This window comes from Drosophila suzukii, assembly GCF_043229965.1.
Source record: "Drosophila suzukii chromosome 2 unlocalized genomic scaffold, CBGP_Dsuzu_IsoJpt1.0 scf_2c, whole genome shotgun sequence".
Classification (NCBI taxonomy): Eukaryota; Metazoa; Arthropoda; class Insecta; order Diptera; family Drosophilidae; genus Drosophila; species Drosophila suzukii.
Window position 1 is genome coordinate 19720816 of NW_027255896.1, and position 27224 is coordinate 19748039.

The window sequence follows — 27224 nt, forward strand, 5'->3', positions numbered from 1 at the left end:
TATTCCACCTGGGACAACAATAACAATTGAATATTATACACCACCCACCAAATTAGTTTGCTTTTCTTGGTATTTGGTATTTTTCTATCAGATTACTTAAAAAGGCAAATAATACCAATGCTCCACTGGGGACCCAACTATACAAAACAAGAAAAATACCGAAATATCATTGTTCTTCCACTACACAGTGTTATTGAGATTAATTCCGAAAACTCATTTAAGGTTGGTCCGTGTTCCCATTCATGTTGTTCGTTTTTTGTAGTTTTTCCTGTCGATAACCGATACCTCGTTTCCCTAACAACCTTTTATGTAAACATTCGCCGCGAAGAAATCCTCGCATTATGAAACCGCATCAAGGTAGAGTACGACGAATGTACTGGGTGCATAGTAGCAGCCGGAGAAATTGCAGCTGATAGCTTGCTGATTATTCGAGCTAAAAACAAATATGGCTATTCTGTTTATGAAAGATGTGGTGCTCAGATCGCGGATATGATAGAGCAAGTTCCAACATAGTTGCAAGCTTTCCCCTATCAACTATGGCTTTTGCTCAGCCCTGACTTACCTATTTGAGCGTTTCGAAAACAAGCTATTGTTAGTATATAGACACCTAAAATACTTTTCAATGTGGATCAGCTATAAGTGAACTTTAAAGCGCCATCCAGTGTTGCCTCACGGCACTTGAAATGTTCGGGATACAAAATAAAAATTGTTATTGTCTCTTGGCGTACATGTGCTCTTCCAAACTCCTTAAGCTCACTCTATCCTATCCACTCCCGGCATAACAAAGCCGAGATTCCGACGTGGGAGTAGCTAAACGCATTCCTTACCGAGCGTCACCGTACTCTAGAAGCTACGAAGGTGGTCCGATAAGTACTTAGCCTCCAAAAGAAAAACGAAAATTTTGGAAAAGTGGCGATTTATTTCTCAACAGAATCTCCTTTTAGCTCGATACTCTTGACCCAGCGATGCTCCAGCTTCTTTAACCCGTCTGAAAAATACGTTTTCTCGAGGTCTGCAAAATAGACCTCTGTGGCGGCGACGGCCTCCTCATTCGACGCAAATTTCTGTCCAGCGAGTGACTTTTTCAAGTTTGGAAACAAAAAGAAGTCACACGGGGCCAAACCTGGAGAATATGGTGTACGGGGTAGCAGTTCGTAGCCCAATTCGATCAATTTGGCCTTTGCGAGGGCGGAAGTGTGAGCTGGTGCATTGTCATTATGGAAGAGCACTTTTTTTTCGCCAAATGGGGCCGTATTTTCTGCAATTCGGCGGCGAATCGGCCCAATAATTTGGCATAGTACAGCCCTGTGACCGATTTGGCCTTCTCCAGGTTGTCGATGTAGATCACACCATGTGAATCCCAAAAAACAGTGGCCATCACCTTTCCGGCCGATGGGACAGTCTTCGCCTTCTTCGGAGCAGGTTCGCCGGGTGAAGTCCACTGTTTCGACTGTTGCTTGGTCTCTGGTGTGTACCAGTTGATCCAAGTTTCGTCGACAGTCAGGAAACGTCGCAGAAACTCCTTCGGATTGCGCTTAAACACTGCTCTGAAGTGGTCTCACGGTTGCGTTTGTTGTCCGGAGTGAGCAAACGCGGCACCCATCGCGCCGACAGCTTTCTCATGCCCAAAATTGCATGCAGGATAAGACCCACGCGGTCTTTTGACATGCCTACTGTCTCAGTTATCTCGCATATCTTCAATCGGCGGTTTGCCAGTACGTGATCGTGAATTTTTGTCACGCTATCCTACGTGGTAGCCATTTTCGGGGCACCTGGGCGTGGCTCATCAAAAACCGACGTGCGAGCACGTAGAAACTAGTTAAACCAATTTTTGACTGTCTCCATCGAAGGAGAAGTCACCGTACACAGCATCCAAGCGCTCTTTGATTTCGCTGCGCGATTTCCCTTCCAAAAACAAGAATCGAATCACAGACCGATATTGCTCTTTCTCCATTTTTCTAAAATCCGCGTCACGTCCGATTCCACACGCAGTCAAAACAAAACTACGAGTTCGATTCTACTGCAATTTCGACAGTAGCCGTATACGAGAATGTACTACACGATAGTAAATTTCTCTTGCGATAGTGACGCCATCGGGCGGTGAGGCTAAGTACTTATCGGACTGCCCTCGTTGCCTCTTATAGTTTCCGAGATCTCAGTGTTTATCCGGACGTACAGACAGAAAGACATGGCTAGATCGACTTGGATAGTGATCCTGATCAAGAATATATATGGGGTCGGAAACGCTTCCTTCTGCCTGTTACATACTTTCCGACGAATCCAGTATACCCTTTTACTCTACGAGTAACGTGTATTACTAGAACTTAACTAAAACATCGACGATTTTCTTTCTTGACAGGAATCTTAGAAATTTGCATGCCTAATCCCAGTATTGTAGATCTAATAGTTTCCGAGATCTCAGCGTTCTTACGGACAGACGGACATGGCTAGATCGACTCGGCTAGTGATCCTGAGCAAGAATATATTATACTTTATGGGGTCGGAAACGCTTCCTTCTGCCTGTTACATACTATCCGACGAATCTAGTATACCCTTTTACTCTACGAGTAACGGGTATGATAAGTCATATCAGCTTGGTAACTTCTTTAAATTTCAGGTCTTTCAGACAGGTAACAACATCTTCAGGCCCAAACACTAACCAACTAATCGGTTTAGATTTCTAAATATATTTTACGTACTACCTGCTTAAATGCATATTTAAAAAAATGAGCAGCCAGCTTTTTATAGTACCGTAGTTTTGCGTAAGCAATAGTTGTCAAAAGATTGCACAAAAAATTTTAAAATGCTACATTTGAATTTTTAAATTTGGGAAAATCGAAAGAGCAATTTTTTTTTTAAGTAGTTGACAGTTAAAATGTTTTAAAAGTTACCAATGGTGGGCAAATAAAGTCAAAAGATTGAACAAAAAAATGTTTGAGAAAGTCAACTTTTTCGTATTGGATATTTCTGAAACTGGACGTGGTCAAAAAAACTAAACGGTGCCAAAGGGTGTCGAATAGGGTCAAACGATTCCCATTCTCAAATTTGAAAAACCCAGCTTTATTAAACTGGTTGATCCCACTTTTAAGTAAAATCTTCAAGGACTATGGTACGAGGCATATCGCAGTTTGGAATCTAGACCGAATGTTAATTTAATTTAATTGAAAACTTTTAAACTTATCATAGTTGTAAAACCCCGCTCGTACTTGACGTCCTCCAAAAAAACGGCCATTCAGGTCCACCACAGCTGCAAAGTAAAGAAATAGATAATTTGTACACAAAATAAATGCAAGTATAACCTTTAATAGCGCTTTCGATGCGCCTAAATTCGACGAATATCTTTATGGCATCTTCTGGCACAGTTCGAAACATTTCGTGAATAATGACGCTGCTGACCTCCCCGTATTTTGTGTTGCACTCATCCTTTACCTCGGGTTCCAACTCTTCGTCTACGTCCCCAGGTCCTACCATATTGCGGAGGAGAACAACCTTGCTTGGTGATTTCATAATCTCTGTGATGCTGGGCTCGATAGCGCTGCTGCCAGTTAATGTTCCTGCCATCAGGTTATTTACTACAGCCTTGTGGCTGGGACTTTGTCTAGTTGGAGATCCAATCGCAGGTGGAGACATTGATGAGTTCGACTGAAAAACGTCTTTTTCGTGTATAATGCGGCCGCCCCGCTTGGAGGTCTTCTCCACCTGCAGGGCTATTGACATACCTTGCTCAGACTTTCCCAGGCCCTGACCATTCCTAAATCCGTATTTTGCCATAATTTTTGCGGCCACCGAGCTCGCAGAATACGGTATGGTAACGTGGGAGTATCCATCTCCACCATCAATGGATATTTCTTGGAGTGATGGAGGAGGAGCGATGGCGGCACCCCCTCCCTGTTTAGCAACAGAGAGAGGGCGTGGTGAACTGTAACTGTTATCATCGTTTTGTCGTTGGCCGCTAAACTTTATATATTGCGGTGAGACGTCTTCTCTATGGATTTCACGGCGGCCGACGCGCCCGCGTTTCCGCTCCTTGTCTCTGTCGCTATCTTCTCGACTGCTTGCACATCCATGGCCACCAATGCTAGCTCGGGACTTCTCTCCACCTTTAGACTTATTTTTAAGTTTTTCGTATTCATTTGGCCACTGCGGGTCGTACTCATCCGAAAAGTCCCAGTCGTCCTTAAGAACGCTTTCTGGCATGGGCGGTAGGGCCTTTCCCGTAATTATGGGCTTGGCCATCACCGCAGCCATTGAATCACAAGATGGCACCTCTGTCTCCGAAGGGCGCTTGGATCTTAGGTTGACTACCGGCGTCATGAGCTGCAGTAAATAAATTTATGATAGAGTCTCTATGATATTCGCTGGAACCACTCACAGGTTTTTTGACGGCCTTCTTAACCGCCAACTGGGTTTGCAACATTTTTATGCCGGACGACCAGCCATCAATATGGCTGGCTCGTGGCTTCGCGTCAATATCGTCGTAAAGATCCATTTATACAAATTTTAGAAAATGTCACCCCTTCTGTAATCGAGCGTGACGGCGGTGAAATCGATAATTTTGTATACCATCCAGTAGAGGTGGAAGAAATTTTTAAGAAACATCGATGTTTTTTGGAGATAATCGATGTTTTTGTCACATCACCAATTTAGATGGCGAACATTTTTACTATATCGTATCAATGATATTCGGTTTTAAAAAATTATCAAAATGATATTTATTATATCACTTTGAAATATCGATATGTCAATATAATTGACATTTTTCCCTTTCCCAAAGAAAAAGAGTAAACATATTATATATGATTTTCGACTTTTTTTTAAGAATTATACATACATATATGAAATGTATGTTTTGTAAAAGTAATATAAATTCCGTGATTTTTGTGTCAATATATGGCTTTAAGGCCAAGTACTCAGATCGGCTTAGAGTTTCACTAGTTGAAAAATCTTATACTTTGTAGTGTGACCGCAGTTTTCAAACAAATCAATTGGAGCAGTTAAAAAAAAAGAGTCTGCTGGTGCACAAAGAAAAAGAAAAGCGGACGACCTTATTTTCTCCTCCCTATAAAAGACGGCGCGTCCTCCATCAGGTGGAGGAGCCATTACCAGCCATTGCCAAGATAATGGTCGACTTTCTGCAGCATCAGGCGAATCAACCCCGTTCTCTATTTGGCTCCCACTTCCTCAAGGTCCAATATGCCTATTGGGATTCGGAGCGGGCCTACAGATGGCGCGAACAGAACAAAGATTAAAGCTACTTATTTACATACATAACTAAAAACATTTGTTGAACGTTCCTTTTTTTGTATTTAAATTTCTTTGTGCACCAGAACTCTTCTTTTTATACCCGGTACTCGTACAGTATAAGGGTATACTAGATTCGTCGGAAAATATGTAACAGGCAGAAGAAAGCGTTTCCGACCGCATAGAGTAAATATATTCTTGCTAAGGATCACTAGCCGAGTCGATCTAGCCATGTTAGCCACTTTAACGCCCAAAAACCGCAAAAAAGCGTAAATATGAACGTGGATATCTCTGAAACTATCAAAGATAGAGCATTGGGATCTCAGATTTAGATTCAGTAGCCTTGCACGCAGCGCGAGTTTGTTACGCGAATATGCCACGCCCATTCTAACGCCCACAAACCGCCCAAGCCTGTGGCGCCCACAATTTTCATGCTAGATACAAAATTTTTACTGACATGTATTAGTCTCGTCAATATCTATCGATTGATTTAAAAAAAAAATTGACACGCCCACTCTAAATGGTTAAATCTGTCTACCGCCGGTAGGTGGCGCTATTCAACCTCGCTTTGCTGCTTGAATATCTCCATTTCCCTTTGGTTCCTTTAGCTGAGTAACGGGTATCTGATAGTCGAGGAACTCGACTATAGCGTTCTTTCTTATTTAAATAGATCCAGCTGCTTGGCAATAAGACCATGCCTCATGCAACGCGGGTGAACTTTGAAAACTTCGGTCACACTACAAAGAATACGATTTTTCGACTACTGAAACTCTTAGCCGATCTGAGTACTAGGCTCAAAAACGAAGACGCAGAGCTACGCAGCGGTACTACGCGGGACTAATCCATAGAGGTGCAGAAACATCGATGAAAACATCGATGTTTTTTTGGACCATCGATGTTTCTAGGGCCCTCACTGTTCAAAGAAGAAGAAGGACAAAAGCACGCTAAAGGTTTATAATATGTTAATTTTTTCCCTTTTTTCTTAATAATAATGTTTAATTAATTTTTATGTATTCCAGCCACGTCATGCGAGTCAGAAAGAGCCTTTAGCAAGGCGGGCCAAATCATTTCAGATCGCCGTACCCGGTTGAAGTCCGGTATCGTTGACCAACTTATGTTTGTTAACAAGAATTATCATAGCTTTCCAAAGAAATCCCTTTAGAAACTAAGATGATCTCAATAGACTGAACTTTTGTTTTTGTTTTTTTTTTTAGTTTAGTTTTAATACAAATTCCAACAATATTTTTTAAATTATATTTTATGTTACAATTATGGAATCATCATCATCGATGTTTTTTGAAAAACATCGACGTTTCTGCACCTCTACTAACCCACCGATCTTTATTTTGCATGCGAGCCACTACAATAATGGAAGGTAAATTTTGATTAGGTTATTTTCACAAATTTAAGAGTAGTTGTTTTTGGTTTAGACGACTGCAGATATCTACGAACCGCTTAAACAGGCTGCCTGTAAATGCCTGTGAGTCCGAGAGGTGCTTTAGTAAAGCTAAAGAGATACTGTCTGATCGCCGCACAAAACTTAAACCACATGTCGTAGATATGTTAACGTTCATTAACATAAATGAAAATATACATTCGTAACTAAGCTTTATATAATACTGTTATGTGAATGTGATCTCTTAGAATACTGATGATTTTTTTAAAATTTGTTTGCTGAATAAAGCCATTGTTTTTTGATTTTATGTAAACCGTAAAAGTCTTTAAGTTGCGTTATATTGGTTTACTAATTTATTTAAAAGCAAAAAAATATATTATATTTTGGAAACATCGATGTTTAGTCGGTTCGAACATCGATGTTTCTCCACATCCACATCATTACATATACTGTCGAATTGTTGATTCATTGAGTTTCAATCAGTTGGATGAATTAGGCCCATTCATTCATATTATACTATCAGAAAAAATCTGCATTTCTCAGTCTTTCGGCTGAGTCACTAAAAACCGATCATCACTGGATTTTATGAGTTAAGCGTCTTGTTTTTGTTCACAATTCGCCGTCGTCCACGATTTGTCTCTGTTGTCCTTTTGCAGTTAAGCCTAGTACTCAGATCGGCTAAGAGTTTCACTAGTCGAAAAATCGTATTCTTTGTAGTCTGACCGAAGTTTTCAAAGTTCACCCGCAATGCATATAGCATAGTCTTACTGTCAAGTTTGTTGCCAAACGGAAAACAAATCAATTGGAGAAATTTAAAAAGGAGGAGTCTGCTGGTACACAAAGAAATTTAAATAAAAATAAATGGAGTGTTCAACGAATGTTTTCATTTATGTAAATTAGTAGTTAAAAGCTTCATTCTCGTCCCATGGATGCTTCGCCATCTTTCCCGCTCCACCGCAGTACAGCTCCGAGTCCCAATAGGCATATTGGACCTTGAGGAAGTGGGATAACGGGGTTGATCCGCTGATGCTGCAGGAAGTCGCCCAGCACCCTGGCAGTGGCTGGCTATGGCTTCTCCAACTGTTCCTTAGCGGGCGCCCCATTTTTCTCCTCCTCCCGCCTGAGGGTCCACCAGCTCCGACAAAGATTGAATTTCTTATTCATTGGGCCGCGGCCGTTAGGCGCCAGATGAAAAAGGACGCCTAATCCAAGCTGTTGCCATTATTGTGGGACGTGACCGACATTGCCACAACGGGGCAGAATAGTTGAAGTGCTGGAGGAGATCCACTAGAGAATCCCAGTGGGAAGGAACATGGGCCTTCGCTCGATGTCCGACGAGGTCTCCATTGAGGACTCCACCTCCACCACCTACTTAACAGCTAAAGCGGCGATGGAGGACGCGTCGCCTTCTATAGGGAGGAGAAAATAAGGTCGCCCGCTAAGGTACAGCTGGAGGAGCCATCACCAGCCATTATTGGCCAGCCTATTGGGACTCGGAGCTGGACTACAGATGGCGCGGGAAAGATGGCGAAGCATCCGTCGGACGAGAAGGAAGCCTTGAACTTCTAATTTACATAAATAAAAACATTCGTTTAACCTTTCATTTATTTTTATTTTAATTTCATTGCCACATTCATTGCGGGTGAACTTTAAAAACTTCGGTCACACTAAAAATAATAAGATTTTTCGACTAGTGAAACTCTTAGCCGATCTGAGTACTAGGCTTGAAGCGCAGTACTCACGTCGACGAAAACCGCGAGCTAACGCTTTTCGCCGGGCCTGTTTTTTAGCGCGGTACTAGGATGAGCTAAGGAAATACTAGAAAAAATACCAGATTTAGCGAGTAAATTTCGATGAACGCCGTTAATTTAATCTTTGGCGGTGTTCGTGCAAAAACGCTACTAAAACTTAAAATGAAAAATGTAAGGAAATCCCAAAAACGACTGCAGGAGGTCAGTGCAGATGAAAAAGGACGCTCATTCCAAGCTGTTGCATTTTATTGTGGGACTTCACCGACAGGAAGCAATACCACAAAATGGCAAATCTGCGGAATAGTTGAAGTGCTGGAGGAGATCCACTGGAGAATTTTAGTAGGAAGGAACATGCCGAGTGGGATTTCGCTCTCCACGTGGACGTCCTGCCGGCCGTGTCCTTGCAAGGAAAGTAAGTTCTGGCCAAAAGAATTTGCCTACGTTGTACCAATAGAAGTATCTTTTTAACAGAACCACCAGTAATATGACCTCCGACGACTTCTCCATTAGGACTCCGTACACCACCACAACCATCTACTTGGCAGCTTAAGCGGAGCTGGCTTCTATAGGGAGGAGGAAAATAGAACGCCCGTTAAAGAACAGCACCAGCGGATCAACCCCGCTCCCAATCCGGCTCCCACTTCCTCAAGGTCCAATATGGCTACTGGGACTCGAAGCTGTACTGCGGTGGCGCGAGAAAGATGGCGAAGCACCCACGGGACGAGAAGGAAGCTCTACTACTAATTTACATAAGTAAAAACATTCGTTAAACATTCCATATATTCTTATTTTAATTTCTTGTGACAACAAACCCAGCTGCTTGTCAGTACATGCATTGCGGGTGAACTTTGAAAACTTCGATCACACTACAAAGAATACAATTTTTCGCCTAGTGAAGCTCTAAGCCGATCTCAGTACTAGGCTTAAGCATGGTCTTACTGTCAAGCAGCTGGGTTTGTTGACAAACGAAAAACCGTGGTCGGATTTGAGTTGAGTTTTTCCTATATCAACAGAGGCCTTAATATCTCCAAATGAAGTTGTAGCTGACAATATACTCAATGTAGCTTATTAATTTTTTGGGAAAATTCAAAGGCCACAATATAGTTATATACTAAAAAATATAAGACCTAAATTGGTTAATAGAAACTGTATAGGTTAGGTTAGGTTAGGTTAGAGCGGCTGCCAAATCATTGACACACTTAGTCCTTAAAAGGTCCATTGTGGTACCGCGTGGATCTGTATCCCCTTTCCTAAAAATCTGCTGCCTTTATTGCAGCTGGCTTAGCATAATTCCCATCCGGTTGCTTTAATGAGTTTTATTATTCGTTTTAGGCTTATGTTCGCCAGTTCAGATAGACTGCTCATGAAGGGATCCCCTAAGTGGTACAGTCTAGATCTGCTCAGGGCCGGGCAGGAACAGAACAGGTGTTCCACCGTTTCCTCTTCCTCCTCATCCCTGCAGCTTCTGCAGAAATCATTTCGGGGCGCGCCCAATCTGCTTGCGTGTGTGCCAACCAACCAGTGGCCTGTTAACACTCGTATTACCATTCCGCACTCGGTACGGTTTAGTCTTAATAGTTCCGAAGTTCTCTTCGCGTCAATGATTGGCCATGTCTGGCGAGAGATGCGACAGTGCTTAACATGTGTCCATGCTAGGCTCGCAAGTTTCTTATATTGGATTTAATGTTAAGAAACTGTATATATAACTATAGTTACGGAGATATCAAATATGTTTTCTTAAAAAAATCTTAAAAATCGTATTCTTTTGAAATTGTTTTGGTTTATTTCATCATTATCTATCATCCTTCTCGGGGCAGTTTCAAAAGTATTATTTTTAAATCCCAATTGGATTGACCAACGATCGATTTATAGAAGCCGTCTTCTTCTAGTACTACCAATGCTGTGCTAAAACCCTATTTAACCGAGAGTGGAGTTATGGGGTTATGGCTTAACCCAGCTGTTTTAAACATAAGTATTGCATAGGCAACTAGAGGTGGGCAAATGTAGGGTCTTGGTTGGGTCCTTGGTATTTGATTGTTATGGTTTCGTATACTTAGTATTTCTTTGCCTATCGTCGGATATTCATCACTATAGAATCTGACAATACTTACTCGAGTAGAAATGAAATTTTTTCAGCACGACTCATTATTACTTACACGAAACATCGATGTTTTAAAATTTTTTAGAAACATTGATGTTTTTTGGAGACAATAGATGTTTTTGTCACATTACCAATTTAGATGTCGAATATTTTTCCTATATCGTATCAATGATATTCTCTGTTTTAAAAAAATATCAAAATGATATCGCTTTGAAATATCGATATATCAATATAATTGATATTTTCCCTTTCCCAAAGAAAAATAGTACCGTGCCCGATAGTAAAAGGAAATAGACTTTTTAAATGAATCATAACAATATATTCATAAGATTCCACAATCATATAGCAAACATAAATATAAGATTCAAATATTTTTTTAGGGTTATACATATTAAATATGATATTCGAGTTTTTTTTTTAAGAACTATACATACAAATATGAAAGTAATATAAATTCAGTGATTTTAGTGCCAATATTTGGCTTTAACAGATAATACGGCTGCGGGTATCACAAATTACGCATTTTATAGCGGATGCAAGTCGCTCTGAAGGCACTGAACTCCCAGGTGTTATGAGATACCTCAAAACGAGCTTAGACAGTCCCTGCACAGCCGCCTTATGGAAATTCCAAAATATTATTGGATTACTTTCCCATGATGAAAGCTAAGGTACAACTTTAGCTCACGGTGTTCAGAGTCACTCATTAAAAGGCCTTTTAAAAGGGAAGTCGTCAGACAGGTCAACTGCGTTTTCATTTTTTTTAATATAATCAATTAAAATTACTGTGAATTGTTATTAAAGTTAATACATAATTAAAATCTCTAAAATTGGACATACCGATTTTTCTTCAGAAAATGTAGTCAGTTCTTTTAATATACCACTAGTCTCCTCTTGTACCCCGATTGGTGAGATGTACATCTTTTTAAATCTGGGATCAAGAAAGGACGATTTCACTAATATTTGAATGGATTCAAGTGGCTTTAATCTTTTTTCTAAGCGACTTTTTATTAAGAATCCCCTTATCAGATTCCACTTTAACAGTCTGTGTTCTTATGTTACTTATAGTGACATAATTTGCACCGCTAATTTGCATTTTTGAATGGGCGCAAAAAGTTACAAGAGTCACGGCAAGTGGTTTGCTCTGTAGTCGATAGCATTTCAGGTATTCCTTTGGAATATTCGGATCTTTTTAATAGAATGATTGTCACTCACAAATATCGTAAAGCATCCAAAAACCATATTGCATATTCAATATTTCGGAAAACCAAAATCACGATATAAATATATCATAAAAAAAAAAAATATACCGATATATTGATATTTTGATATATTATTGTGAGGAGTTGAATAACTCCCCACAAATAGAAGCAGCAGCAGATGGCCGGCCGCTTACCAGTTACGCGGCGAATTCGCGTAGTAACGGCGCGGCGAGGAGAGTTTGGAGACAAGGACGGAGAGCGAGAGAGTTTGGAGACCAAGCATGGAGAACGAGAGAGAATGGAAACTTCGCGGGCAAGGCAAGAGTGCCGTGTGCAGAAACGGGATAACGGAACTCCACTGGACTTTGGACTCTCCCGTGAACTTTGGACCGGGAGAGGAAGTGCCACATCTCGGCAGTGGAGCGGCACACAGGCGTGCCGCAAGCATCACGGGAATCAGCGGGAATGCAGCAGTTGGCGGAGCATCGATGGAAAGCGGTACGTGAAGGACAAGTGGGTCAACCAGGAGCCACGGACTTTGGACCCAGAGTGGAGAGATCCAGCGGGCCGTGCGCAAAAGGGAAACAACGGTTCCCGGAGGCCCTATATAAGGCCGCAGAGCGCTGGCAGCTGGATCAGTCGATTACGAGGAGTCAAACCTTCAAGATCAGTTAAAGTAGCAAATAAACAGTCAGTCAAGCAAATAATCTACGAGGGAGCTACAACCAAGCGAGTCGTCGGAAGCAGCGCCGTGGGAAGCATACAAGGAGCAAGATCGCCACGTCGAGACGTTCGGGATTAGGACATCAGGAATCTCCGAATTGAGACACAGGTGGCTGAGTTCTGGAAGGCATCACGCGGCTAAGTCAAGGCGTTTGTTTTCTAACTTTGTCAAGACCACACCCTGGCGAGTCGCCCGGGTCTGTCAGAGACAAGCAAAAGAGTCCTACGACGAAGAGCCGTCAGCTTGTGGAGGAAAGTTGTCTGCGACCCAGCGTACCTTGCCCGACCAAGCAGGACCTGGTAGATCGATTTGCGGTTTCAAGAGGCGGCAGCCTGGAGAGCCCTGCGATTACCGGCGAAGTTCCCGAGCAGCGACCGCCCAGCTCCCCGAGCGCCAGAACAACGAGATACTGGTCAGAAGACAGCGCAGAGGACATCGACAGCGACGCCAGCAGACATTTCCGGCAGCCACGTTACCATCGCCGCGCGGAGCTCATTGGGGAGCACAGGAGCGTCGCGGACGTCACGCATTAGGGTGAAGCCGGGTGGAACGTTCGTCTGCGCTAGGCGTAAAGCGAAGTGAACCGCTAGACAGCCTCCTGGCGGCAGCCTTGACTGTCAGCGCGAACTGAGCAAGAACCTAGCGGGACCGTCCGGGACAGAGCAAGGGACAGGTATTGCCTCGAAAGGCGTCGGCCTGGAGAGCAAGGCTTGTTCACCCTAGTCTGAGAACGGTGACGCTTCCCTAAGTCCACAAGGCCGAACTCTCTGCGGGTCTAAGGCGCAACAAGCGACCCCGAGGCAACACGTCGGCAAGCAAGCAGAGGCGGCCACTACGAGCGTCCCGAGACCCAGGATCCAGAGGAGGACGAGTCAACGCGTCGAGGAGCCAGAAAGAGGAGTGCCAGCTGCCGGCGAAACCAGAGCCAAGAGATACCGAAGCCAGCCCAGCCACACACCCGCTGTACTAATACCACGAGAATAAATCCCACTGTTACCATTTGAACCCTTTGTTTTCTCACTGATCTACGGGCAATCACGTCATATAAATTTGGTGGGACGAACGCACAATCTTCTGAGCTAGCCGCACGAATCTCGTAGCGAGCAGACGCACAAAATCAGTTCGTTACATTATAAACAACCCTTTGCGGAATGAAGGAGCTTTGTTTGTTCCTGCTTCCTTTTGACCAGGCGACGAAAACTATTTCGGGCGGAAAGTATCCTACCATTTATTTGGTGATACCATTGATTTGCGAGATGCTACCTGACCAAAAAATTGAACTCGTTCCATTGAAGCTAGAATTGCTTTTGAAACTTCAAACGCCAGGAAGGTGCACGGTGCCCCGCCGATGGAGACTACACCACCAGTTGAGTCCTTCCAAGGGCTTCATTCGTTGATTCTAAATTAAAGCCTAGTACACGCGGATTTTCCGCGCGGTACAACAGGGCAAATCCGCAGAATAGTTAAAGTGGTGGAGGATATCCACTAGGGAGTCCCAGTGCGAAGGAACATGGGACTTCACTCGACCTCTCCATGAAGGACTCCAGCTACTTTACAGCTAAAGCGGAGATGAAGGACGCGCCGGCTACTATAGGGAGTAGAAAATAAGGTCGCCCGCTAAGGGACAGCTGGAGGAGCCATCACCAGCCATTATTGGCCAGCCTATTGGGACTCGGAGCTGGACTACAGATGGCGCGGGAAAGATGGCGAAGCATCCGTCGGACGAGAAGGAAGCCTTGAACTTCTAATTTACATAAATAAAAACATTCGTTGAACCTTTCATTTATATTTATTTTAATTTCATTGTGCACCAGAGACTCTTCCTTTTTTTAAATTGCTCCAATTGATTTGTTTTTTGTTAGGCAACAAGCCCTGCTGCTTGACGGAAAGACCATGCCACATTCATTGCGGGTGAACTTTAAAAACTTCGGTCACACTAAAAATAATAAGATTTTTCGACTAATGAAACTCTTAGCCGATCTGAGTACTAGGCTTGAAGCGTAGTACTCACGTCGACGAAAACCGCGAGCTAACGCTTTTCGCCGGGCCTGTTTTTTAGCGCGGTACTAGGATGAGCTAAGGAAATACTAGAAAAAATACCAGATTTAGCGAGTAAATTTCGATGAACGCCGTTAACCGCGGCCCAAAGAATAAGAAATTTAATCTTTGGCGGTGTTCGTGCAAAAACGGTACTAAAACTTAAAATGAAAAATGTAAGGAAATCCCAAAAACGACTGCAGGAGGTCAGTGCAGATGAAAAAGGACGCTCATTCCAAGCTGTTGCATTTTATTGTGGGACTTCACCGACAGGAAGCAATACCACAAAATGGCAAATCTGCGGAATAGTTGAAGTGCTGGAGGAGATCCACTGGAGAATTTCAGTAGGAAGGAACATGCCGAGTGGGATTTCGCTCTCCACGTGGACGTCCTGCCGGCCGTGTCCTTGCAAGGAAAGTAAGTTCTGGCCAAAAGAATTTGCCTACGTTGTACCAATAGAAGTATCTTTTTAACAGAACCACCAGTAATATGACCTCCGACGACTTCTCCATTAGGACTCCGTACACCACCACAACCAGCTACTTGGCAGCTTAAGCGGAGCTGGAGGACCCGCTGGCTTCTATAGGGAGGAGGAAAATAGAACGCCCGTTAAAGAACAGCACCAGCGGATCAACCCCGCTCCCAATCCGGCTCCCACTTCCTCAAGGTCCAATATGCCTACTGGGACTCGGAGCTGTACTGCGGTGGCGCGAGAAAGATGGCTGTTGGGGCGGTGCGGCTTGATCGATGAAATAATTGAGCCCCAAGATCGAGTGGTACGCATAAAAATACGCGGGTACTTTTGGTTTTTTACGCGACGTGCGTAGGTGATTATTAGTACACTTTGAAACATGAACTGCTTAAGCCTAACTTAACTTAAGCGCTCCAGAGCAGAGCGGAGACTTAGGGGAGAGATGGAGAGGGAGAGCGGACGGCAGTGCGAGCGCGCGAGGTATAGAAATCTTGATAAAACTGCCGCTCGACACTGCCTCCTGAAATTAAACGCCCTTTTCGCCTGAACATTCTCCCCCCCCCCCCCCCCCCCCCTCCTTGCGAGGACACCTGTAGCAAGAACCTCAGGATAGTAGGCTCAGGAATATGTTGGAAGTGTAGATCGGTCGTCCGCATGTAGGAGAGTGTGGTGGGCCTTTCCACACTTGTGGCAGTGATGACCACTGCGGCAGGAGTCCTTGGAATGATTGTGAGCCAAGCAATTGGAGCAGTACTTCTGGATATGTACTTCCTGAAGCCGATTCTGGGGGCTTAGCCGTAGAAAGTGGTGGCACTTCCGTAGAGGATGGATCTTTTGGCAGACTCGGCATTGGTAGGATTTAATACCTCGAGTACGTCTGCCATCCAAGGCGGGGTATGGAACTCAATATTCGGATGGAGTATTCTTAGGAGGAACTTTTTGTACGGAAACTTGCGTTGAATAGGACGAAATGATGTGTGGAACTGAGGCGGATAGTGGCCTTGGAGGGTCGGGTGGAATCGTCGGAGTAGTAGGACCACTGTTTCGATGCAGCAATGTGTGATGCCGATCTTGGCAAGTGAGATAGTTGTGAGCGCTTGTGCAATCCCGGAATTGATGGCTACTTGCAAAGCAATTGGAGCACAACTGCTTCCTTTGGATATAGGCTAAGCGATCTTCTACCGTCATCTGTAGGAAGCGTGGACATATACGCACGGGGTGGTTCTTCTTCGAACACAGATCGCAGCCTTTGGTTATCGGAACTAACCTTGTGTTGAAGGAATTTATTTGTGGAAATTCTGCCTCTCGATATGTGTCTTTGGACTGGACGTGGTGGAAATTGGCAGATCGGAAGCTATCGACGGCCTCAAGAGTTAGATGGCGCTCCGTCAAATATGAATCAAGCTCAAGCCACGTTGGAATTTCGGCTTTATTTTGGATGGATTGCTCCCATAATGAGAGAGTGAGCTTTGGTAGTTTTGTCGAGCACATATAAACCAGGATAGGGTCCCAATTCTCAATATTAACACCGGAAAATTTTAAGGAAGTTAAGCAACCTTGAAAAGTGCGTTGAAGTTCCTTTAAGGCTGCTCCCGACTCCTGTGCTATGGATTGCACATTGAAAAGTGTTTTCAGGTGACTGTTTACCTGCAATCGCTTATTTTCGAAACGCTCAGTTAGGTTATTCCAGGCTGAGCGAAAGCCATCATTGGTGAGTGGGGATCTTGAAACTATGGAATGAGCTTCGCCACTAGTTTTTGAATTTAAGTGGAATAATTTTTCAACGGGCGTTAGACTCGGATTGTCTATGTATATTGCCGTGAAAAGGTCCCGGAAAGTCGGCCAGCGAAGATAATCGCCAGAGAAAACCTCTGTGTCGATAGGAGGGAGCCGACAGCCATAAGACGTGAAATTTTGGGACGGAGTTACTGGAGCTTGAGATATTTGGGAGGAGCCCTTTTGGATTTGTTCCATCAGCTGCGCCGCAAATATTTCGTAAGTGGAGTACGTTTGGTAATACTTGGACTTTAGTATGGATTTTGTGTCTGCGGCGCTCTCGCCTGCAGCTATAATGCAGTCGGAGCATATGTCGTATGCTGCCTTTACCGTTTGCCACAAGGAATTGAGGTGATCGCGACGGATTTTACAGGCGGATAACGTTGGTGTAGGAGCACCTGGAGCGTTCACAGTGGCCTCAAAGTGGATCAGACAGTAAGCTGTCACCATAAATCGGGTTAAAGCGGATTTTACTGATGTTGCCATGACGTTAAATAATTTAGAATTTTAATTCTGATGTAAGGAAACGGATTGGAATCAAATTGGAATTTAGGAACCAATGAAGATTGTAAATATATACGGTCACACCGTCGGATAGGCAATAAATATTTATTATATCGGATGGTCGGACTTATGTAAGGAATTACGGACTTTAATATTGTTTGTTTGAAAGGAACACTTTTTGTGAGCTCTTGACCCACTGTGCACTGGCGATATACGGTATACGTATGTATGTACACTGTACGTATGTATATATGTGGGGTGCGAAGAGCGGAATAACGTTGCGGGAATTGGAAAGACTTCGCTTATGTTTGTATGTCGGTGCGTTTGTTTGTCACCTGCGCAACTAAATTGCAAACGATTTGCTGGAGTAAATTTGTGGATATTGTCACTTTGTTTTTAATTTTAGAAATAGTTTAGCCGTATTTGTAGGTCGAGAAAAGTAGTTGGAGTGGACTGTATTAGAAAAAAGTAGTTCGAGTGGACTGTATTAGATTGTTTTTGTAAATATACACATGCAGCTGGAACACAGTCAAAAATAAAGAGTGCAAATCTTAAGTTCAATCTTTATGATCGGGAATTTTTTACTGTGGCTGAGTTATATTTTACACACAATTGGAATTGAAAATATATTTGAGAAATATTTTTGTTGAATAGTAGCACTGAAATGTCTTCTGGAATTGTTTCAAGTGTACAATTGTGGGCAAAGGAAACTGGAATATTGTCGGGCACAAGTAACGGAATCGAAATACATATATTAACTGCCGTTGCGTCGGATTAATCACTTTTGGATTTAGACAATATATCATACAGAAAGTTATTCGAAATAGGGTTCGAAAAACTGGCTGTATGACCGGCAATTATAGTAAGCGGAACTTATCTTTAGTGTTTCAAGCCTGCTGGGACAAAATCAAAGGAAACTCCAGGAGAGGAAAGTCCAAAGATTTCGAAATCCGGATTCGACTGGACCAAAATGTTGGGGCGGTGCGGCTTGATCGATGAAATAATTGAGCCCCAAGATCGAGTGGTACGCATAAAAATACGCGGGTACTTTTGGGTTTTTACGCGACGTGCGTAGGTGTTTATTAGTACACTTTGAAACATGAACTGCTTAAGCCTAACTTAACTTAAGCGCTCCAGAGCAGAGCGGAGACTTAGGGGAGAGATGGAGAGGGAGAGCGGACGGCAGTGCGAGCGCGCGAGATATAGAAATCTGGATAAAACTGCCGCTCGACACTGCCTCCTGAAATTAAACGGCCTTTTGGCGTGAACAATGGCGAAGCACCCGTTTGACGAGAAGGAAGCTCTACTACTAATTTACATAAGTAAAAACATTCGTTAAACATTCCATATATTCTTATTTTAATTTCTTGTGACAACAAACCCAGCTGCTTGTGCATTGCGGGTGAACTTTGGAAACTTCGATCACACTACAAAGAATACATTTTTTCGCCTAGTGAAGCTCTAAGCCGATCTCAGTACTAGGCTTAAGCATGGTCTTACTGTCAAGCAGCTAGGTTTGTTGACAAACGAAAAACCGTGGTCGGATTTGAGTTGAGTTTTTCCTATATCAACAGAGGCCTTAATATCTCCAAATGAAGTTGTAGCTGACAATATACTCAATGTAGCTTATTAATTTTTTGGGAAAATTCAAAGGCGACAATATAGTTATATACTAAAAAATATAAGACCTAAATTGGTTAATAGAAACAGTATATATAACTATAGTTACGGAGATATCAAATATGTTTTCTTAAAAAAATCTTAAAAATCGTATTCTTTTGAAATTGTTTTGATTTATTTCATCATTATCCATCATCCTTCTCGGGGCAGTGTCAAAAGTATTATTTTTAAATCCCAATTGGATTGACCAACGATCGATTTATAGAAGCCGTCTTCTTCTAGTACTACCAATGCTGTGCTAATACCCTATTTAACCGAGAGTGGAGTTATGGGGTTATGGCTTAACCCAGCTGTTTTAAACATAAGTATTGCATAGGCAACTAGAGGTGGGCAAATGTAGGGTCTTGGTTGGGTCCTTGGTATTTGATTGTTATGGTTTCGTATACTTAGTATTTCTTTGCCTATCGTCGGATATTCATCACTATAGAATCTGACATTACTTACTCGAGTAGAAATGAAATTTTTTCAGCACGACTCATTATTACTTACACGAAACATCGATGTTTTAAAATTTTTTAGAAACATTGATGTTTTTTGGAGACAATAGATGTTTTTGTCAAATTACCAATTTAGATGTCGAATATTTTTACTATATCGTATCCATGATATTCTCTGTTTTAAAAAAATATTAAAATGATATTTAATATATCGCTTTGAAATATCGTTATATCAATATAATTGATATTTTCCCTTTCCCAAAGAAAAATAGTACCGTGCCCGATAGTAAAAGGAAATAGACTTTTTAAATGAATCATCACAATATATTCATAAGATTCCACAATCATATAGCAAACATAAATATAAGATTCAAATATTTTTTAAGGGTTATACATATTAAATATGATATTCGAGTTTTTTTTTAAAGAATTATACATACAAATATGAAAGTAATATAAATTCAGTGATTTTAGTGCCAATATTTGGCTTTAACAGATAACGCGTTGCGTTATGTGAATGTCAGTAATACGGCTTCGGGTATCACAAATTACGAATTTTATAGCGGACGCAAGTCGCTCTGAAGGCACTGAACTCCCAGGTGTTATGAGATACCTCAGAGCGAGCTTAAACAGTAGAGGTGTCAAAACATCGATGTATTGAGACATCGATGTTTTCGATGTTTTTCACCCAAAACATCGATGAAACATCGATGTTTTAAAAAATTAAAATTAAATTTTGGTAATTCTTAAATAGTCGGGCCCGAACGACCCGACTAATTAACAAAAATCCATATTTAGAGGGCGATGAATCATGAATTTTGGTGTAAAAATTATTTTGGGGACGCGCTTAGTTTCAGGTTTCGGATTACTCCATGGAGGCCCATAATAGGTCAATTTAAAACGAAATTTCAATGAGTGACTCGGAACCCAGTGAGCTTAAGTTGTACCTTAGCTTCGAGAATTCCCATAAGGCGGCTACGCCGGGACTGTTTAATAGAGGTGTCAAAACATCGATGAAAACATCGATAAACAAAAATCCGTATTTAGAGGGCGATGAATCAAGAATTTTGGTGTAAAAATTATTTTGGGGACGCGCTTAGTTTAGCCAGGAGAAATTTTTAAAGTTTGACCAAATTGCACTTAAAAAACCGTTGGCGATCGCCGAAAACCAACAGCGGGCACGCACTTAGACACACCACACACATAATTTTACGTTAATGTTAATGTTTTTGCTTTTTTCTTATTGTTTTAATTTTGGTTTTTGTTGGTTTTGTTTTTAGTAATTTGCAATGATTTAAGTTGCATTTAACATGTGTGTTTTAAATAAACACCAATAACTGTAAGTGTGTCTTCACTTATACACAAAATATACATACATTTATGCTTATATGTGACAAGTATATAAATCATTTGAAATTTGCAACTCTTTAATGAATATTATGTATCTAGCCCTGAAAAGGGTCGATTTGGTAAAGAGGCAAACTTTAAAAATTTCTCCTGGCTAAACTAAGCGCGTCCCCAAAATAATTTTTACACCAAAATTCTTGATTCATCGCCCTCTAAATACGGATTTTTGTTAATCGATGTTTTCATCGATGTTTTGACACCTCTATTAAACAGTCCCGGCGTAGCCGCCTTATGGGAATTCTCGAAGCTAAGGTACAACTTAAGCTCACTGGGTTCCGAGTCACTCATTGAAATTTCGTTTTAAATTGACCTATTATGGGCCTCCATGGAGTCATCCGAAACCTGAACAAATTTTAATATAATCAATTAATATTTATTTTAGTTATCGGAAGAATCAAAATGTACAGTACTCAACAAATTACTGTCAGTTGTTATTAAAGTTAATACATAATTACAATTTCTAAAATTTGACATACCCGTTTTTCTTTAGAAAATGTAGTCAGTTCATTTAATATACATATCTGGAACGAACATTCAAAATTATTCAGGCTAAGATTTTTTTTAAAGAAGCGGTCACTCGAATTGTTCTCCGGCTTGGCTCGTCGACTAGAGGTGTAGGTAGGTCTTTGCTACTTCTTTCGTATTGCCTATTTTCAGTATTAAATCTATAATAATCGCATGAAAGGACAAGCTAAAACAAAGGCACGAAATACTACATTTTAGCCAGATATTACGGAAACTGTACAGAACTTTAAATTTCACTTTATCTAATCTTTTAACACCTGAAAATCTCGAATGTCGATCGAGACTTACATCCCTTCTCTTGATCGTTTTGCTGCCAACAAAAAAACTCTATTTATTCAAACGATCCCTTGGGTGTTCAGGGGTGTCAGGGGTTCATATTTTGCCGAGCCAAATATTCAAAGAGTTTAAAATAATAATAATTTTTTTCAAATTCAAACATTATAATTTTTATTTAAAAACCAAAAGAAAAATACTGGGTATGCATGGGGACAGTTAAGAGACAATAGACATCGATATAAACCAAAGCATTGTGCAAAAATTATAAAAGCAGAACAATGTAAAAATATAACATAAATATAAAATTGATTTAGAAATATTGGATAAAAATACTGTTGAAATAAAATGTAAGTAATCATGCGGGCTCTCATGCGATGAGTTTTGATTTAAATAAATTATCCAACAAAATTAAAATGACAAAATCTTTCTTTTTCCACTTGATCTAATGCAGTGGTCGGCACACACATATCATCACAAGTTTGCCTTGCATTAGTGTGAGTGTAACAAACACGAAGTTTGCGCGCGGCGTGCTGTAGCGAGACGTTTCTCTGCTTTGCACTGAGATCCTCTGCCACAGCAACAAAAAAGCTCGCCGAAGTTGAGAAAAAATGACCCGAAGACCCATGCCGAAGTCACACGAACATGTACGTTATACGTGAGCGAGCAGAGGATGGGCAGAACACTTCCCTATGCTCACTAGATAGGCCGCTGCCGAACACTGATCTAATGCAAAGGCGAATCAGACAAAATCATAAAACTTTAGCAACAAAAAAATGCAAATGAATTTCTTTATATTTTCTTGATCTGTTTAACTAACTCTCTGTCACTCATTTTTTTTTTAGACTTTCATTCCCTTGTGGGATTTTTCTTTCAGTTTTACTTTTAAAAAATTATGGGTTGTCAATATCATATTTCTTTCTTTAAGCAGAGGGTGTTATGATTTCAATCAGAAGTTTGCAACGCAGTGAAGGAGACGTTTCCGATTCCATAAAGTATATATATTCTTGATCAGCATCACTAGACGAGTCGATCTAGCCATGTCCGTCTGCCCGTCTGTCCGTCCCTTTCTACACAAACAAGGCTCTCAGTTTTAAGACCGCTCAATTTTGCGTTTGACTTCTTATCATCGTTTTCGCTCGATTTTTCTCATCCGCATGGGCATTATATAATAAGTAAATGACAAAAAAATTTTTTTTTAAAACAAGGAAGAACGCTGTAGTCGAGTACCTCGACTATCAGATACCCGTTACTCAACTAATAGGACCAAAGGGAAATGGAGATATGCAAGCAGCAAAGCGAAATTGAAATGTGCCACGCCCATTCTAACGCCCACAAACCGCCCAAACCTGTGGCGCCCACCATTTTCATGCTAGAGGAAAAATTTTTAACTAAAGTGTATAAGTCTCATCAATACCTATCGATTGACCAAAAAAAAGATTTCCACGCCCACTCTAACGCCCACAAACCGACCAAACCTGTTGCACCCAGAATTTTCCTGCTAGATAAACAAGTTTAACTGAAATGCATTTGTCTCGTCAATACCTATCGATTGAGCCAAAAAAAGGTTTGTCACTCCCACTCTAACGCCCATAACGCTTAAATCTGTCTACCGCCCACATAACCATATATTGGGATCACTGGTAGGTGGCGCATTTCGATCTCTCTTTGCTGCTTGCATATCTCCATTTCCCTTTGGTCCGTTAAGCTGAGTAACTGGTATCTGATAGTCAAGGTACTCGACTCTAGCGTTCTTCCTTGTTTCCTTTTATATTATCGAATTTTTACGAATTAGGAATTTCTAACCATTTTTGTTGGCGTCTGTGGATTTTAATTGGACTTGGCGGAAGTTTCCCGTAGCCAAGGAAAGGCACACATATTTTTACACATATTCCTTTTCCACAAAATAACGCGATTACTTCGACTTTAATAGGCGCTGCGCAACTTCTGCGGGAATCCAAAACACTCGAGCTGGGGCGGCGGTTTATAGACTTTTTGGCTGCAATACTTCGGGGTTTTCGTGCATGCTTCGGTTTTCTCCTCATTCGCAAAAGTCCACTCAATTATTGTGTAATTCATTTTCGGCCGCAAGTAATTTCCCTTCATTTTCAAAAAAAAAGTTTCACTTGGTAATCACCTTGTGAGTCCCGTGGGACATGTCCTTTTGCACAAGTGAAGAACAAGTGACGATCCATATAGAAAATTGTATGGGATGTCCGCATTTTCACAAGTGAAAATTCAAATGAAAATTTTTTGAAGTCCCATGGGATTTCACTTGTTCCTTATACTCATTTTTCGTATGGCCTGTCACGTGCCGGTGACACGTCCCAAGTGAAATCACTTGTGAAAATCAGATTTTTTCCATGAGTTTTCACTTATGAAATCACTTGAAAGTGACACGTCCCAAGTGAAATCACTTGTGAAAATCAGAATTTTTCCCATGAGTTTTTACTTATATATATATATGTTTTAAGTAAATAATGTTATTTAGGTTTTCTGTTAAAGAACAATTATTGTTAGTAAGCCTAATTTTATGTTACGTTAATTTGCTTTTTACATTGTCCTTCCTTAAACCTTTGTCCGGGTCCTCCGAATCCTTGGCCAACGCTCCTGATAAAATTTATGGTCATATGCTTAAAAAATGCGTTTTATTTGTTTATTTGCATATTTACCTTTTAGAGCTGTGTTTCACCCTTTGCAGGATTTTTATTGGCGCAAAACATTTCATCATCCACTTTCGGCTAACGGAACCCATTGAATACCTTAATACTTTAAACTAAGATCAATGCACAACATCTTCAACTTAATGTAACACTTACCTGACATTATTATTTTCACTTTAAAAAACGAAAGAAGTAAATCTGCTGCGCACAATTTAAATGGGTTGCTTCCCTTTCAATAACTCAAACAGAATGAACCAAATATTCCTCTCACCCCTTTACATGATTTCTTTTAATTTCTCTTCGCTGTTGGCGCGTGCCACTGCACCTATACCCTTTCTAAAGCAAACAAGGAAGAACGCTATAGTCGAGTACCTCGACTATCAGATACCCGTTACTCAGCTTAATGGAGATATGCAAGCAGCAAAGCGAGATTAAAATGCGCCACCTACCGGCGGTATACAGATTTAAGCGTTATGGGCGTTAGAGTGGGCGTGGCAAATTTATTTTTGGATAAATCGATAGGTATTGACGACACCAATACATTTCAGTTAAAATTTTTTATGTAGCATGCAAATTGTGGGCGTCACAGGTTTTCGCGGTTTGTGGGCGTTTAAGTGGGCGTGGCAAACTTTTTTTTAGGTCAATCGATAGGTATTGATGAGAACAATACATTTCAGTTAAAATTTTTTATCTAGCATCAAAACTGTTGGAGTTCCAGTTTTGGGCGGTTTGTGGGCGTTAGAGTGGGCGTGGCAGTCTACTGAAACAAACTTGCGCTGCGTAAGAAGCTCAGGAATCTGTACGCCAAATCTCAATAGCCTAGCTCTCATAGTTTCCGAGATCTCAGCGTTCATCCGGACAGACAGACGGACAGACGGACAGACGGACAGACGGACATGGCTAGATCGACTCGGCTAGTGATCCTGATCAAGAATATATATACTTTATGGGGTCGGAAACGCTTCCTTCTGCCTGTTACATACTTTCCGACGAATCTAGTATACCCTTTTACTCTACGAGTAACGGGTATAAAAATATCCGACTACATAATTTTTACTTTTTTGAGTAAAAAATACAAAATGAATTCTTTAAAAATGGTACTATTAAAATGTTTTAAATACTTAAATAAATTTTAACGAACTTAATTTCTATAACTTAACTAAAAAATTATATTGTAATATTAATGTATAATACGTAAGCATAACATTAAAAGTAAATTCAATTTACTTAATTTTACTATAATCAAATAATTTACTTTTATAAAACAATATTAGTTGTTGTTTTTTCGATATACAATAAGGCTCCTAAAATATTAGGTCATTCACATGTCGCTGCGCCACGAAAATTTTTCCGCCGAAACATTAGTCGCTAGCCGGACATAACGGAGAGACTCAAAAGAAATAACGGACCTGCCGAAATTTGTCTCTGAGAGCGCCGAGTGCAGGCAAATTATAAGACAAAGAAAGAGAGGGAAGCTCCGAATATCTGCCTCTCTTTGTTGCACGATCGTTTTCGTAGGCAGTCTTCTACGCTGCTCCGATTTGTCTGCTGACGTCAACAGCGGCACAGCGTTTTAGGCTCAAAAAAAAAACCAAAAAATCTTTTTGCCTTGAGCCATGTCACAGTGTCCCTACTGCAGAACTGAAGGGTAATTTTTCTTAAGCCAACAAACATTAGGCTTTAAAAACTTACCAGCTTAAGCTCTGCGCTAGATATTGAAATCTGCTTTTCTGCCGCGTCTTTCTGGGTTGGCTGAGATCACTATTTGCACAAGAAATAGACTTCAGATATATATTATTTTCCTCAAGCACAACTTAACCCTTTTACGACCAGATAGGAACAGAAAGATCTAGACGCCAAAAATGTGGTGGTAACCCCTAGCCGAATATGGGAAACAGAACAAGGGAAAGTTGACAGAAGGGTCTGTTGCTCTCCTTGCCGGATTCCTTTTGCCACCTCCCGTATCGCAGAGCGACTCCTAGATGGCGCTTACCCTACTCTACATTAGGCCAACTACAAGCGCTACAAAAAAGGCCCCCTCCTAACAGCAGACTTGGGGCTTAAAAGCCCGAAGAATGATCTCCAACAAGCTTTCGGACTCTGGCTTTAATATACGTTGGTCCTAGTTTGAACTGTATCCGGCTGGAAAACTGTTCTGTTTTAAATTCTTTCGGTATACTTCTTGCCCTTCGCTGTATGCAACCTCTCCTGTCCGCAAATTGCATTGGCGCTCGTTCTTGGCGTTTTGCCTACTCATAACTTCTTGATCCTTTTTCCTGACCACCTCCAGAGAATCTTCCGCGTAAAAACAGCAGATCTGTCCTTCAAAGTTCCCAATGCTCTCAACAGTTTATAGAAAGATCCGGACGAGAGTAAATGTTGCCCAAATACGATGTAATGCGGTGTGGTTTCTATAGCTAAATGGACTGCAGAACGAAGAGCACAGCACTTACAACTAAGCTGCTCATCCCAATCTTTTTGGTCAGCTCTTACGAACGACCGAATGGCGGCGATGACTGATCGATTTACCTTTTCGGGAGCGTTCGCCTGAGGCGAATAACCCGCTGTAAAGGTATGAGATATTTGGTACTCCCTTAGAAAGTTCTGAAAGGCTTCCGCCTTGAACTGGGAACCGTTGTCAGATAGTATGGTCTCTGGGAATCCGAACGTATTGAATAATTCCTGTTACATATATTTTATCACCACGTCTGCTGTGAGCTTCTTGACCGTTTTTAGGAACACGAACTTGGAGAAATGGTCCAAAACAATGAAAATTCCGACATTGCCAGAGCGAGATCTGGGATATGGGCCTAGGAAGTCAACATACAATCGCTGACAGAACCGCTGTGACTCTGGTACCATGCCTATTGGTGACCGCTGTATTCTGGTTGGATACTTGGTGGACTTGCATGTTTCACAGGATTGAATATATGACTTGACCATTGATCAGACCAGGCCAATAATAATACCTACAAATTATTTCCAGAGTTTTATGTACGCCTCCATGCGAAGCAAGTGGGTCATCGTGGGATTTCTTA

General features: G+C 41.4%; 1 protein-coding gene and 1 long non-coding RNA gene across 7 annotated transcripts; one reads left to right on the forward strand and one right to left on the reverse strand.

The window, feature by feature from the left end:
- The first annotated feature begins 207 nt into the window (after positions 1-207).
- LOC139354201 (uncharacterized) lies at positions 208-11319 on the forward strand. Of its 5 annotated transcripts, XR_011605310.1 has the most exons (6): positions 210-870; positions 932-4781; positions 5912-6191; positions 6261-7470; positions 8319-8800; positions 8860-11319. It is a non-coding gene; the product is annotated as an uncharacterized lncRNA (long non-coding RNA). The 5 variants fall into 5 exon arrangements; XR_011605311.1 differs by lacking the exon at positions 932-4781 and having other exon boundaries at positions 208-357; XR_011605312.1 differs by lacking the exon at positions 932-4781 and having other exon boundaries at positions 208-222.
- On the reverse strand, positions 3128-4515 carry Spf45 (splicing factor 45). Of its 2 annotated transcripts, XM_070998440.1 has the most exons (4): positions 4373-4515; positions 3720-4317; positions 3300-3653; positions 3128-3247 (listed from the first exon to the last, which is right to left on the reverse strand). In XM_070998440.1, exons 1-4 carry the CDS (start codon positions 4487-4489, stop codon positions 3153-3155), a joined length of 1164 nt encoding a protein of 387 aa, XP_070854541.1. In that variant the 5' UTR covers positions 4490-4515; the 3' UTR covers positions 3128-3152. The 2 variants fall into 2 exon arrangements, with proteins under 2 accessions (XP_070854541.1, XP_070854540.1); XM_070998439.1 differs by having other exon boundaries at positions 3300-4317.
- Positions 11320-27224: the final 15905 nt, after the last annotated feature.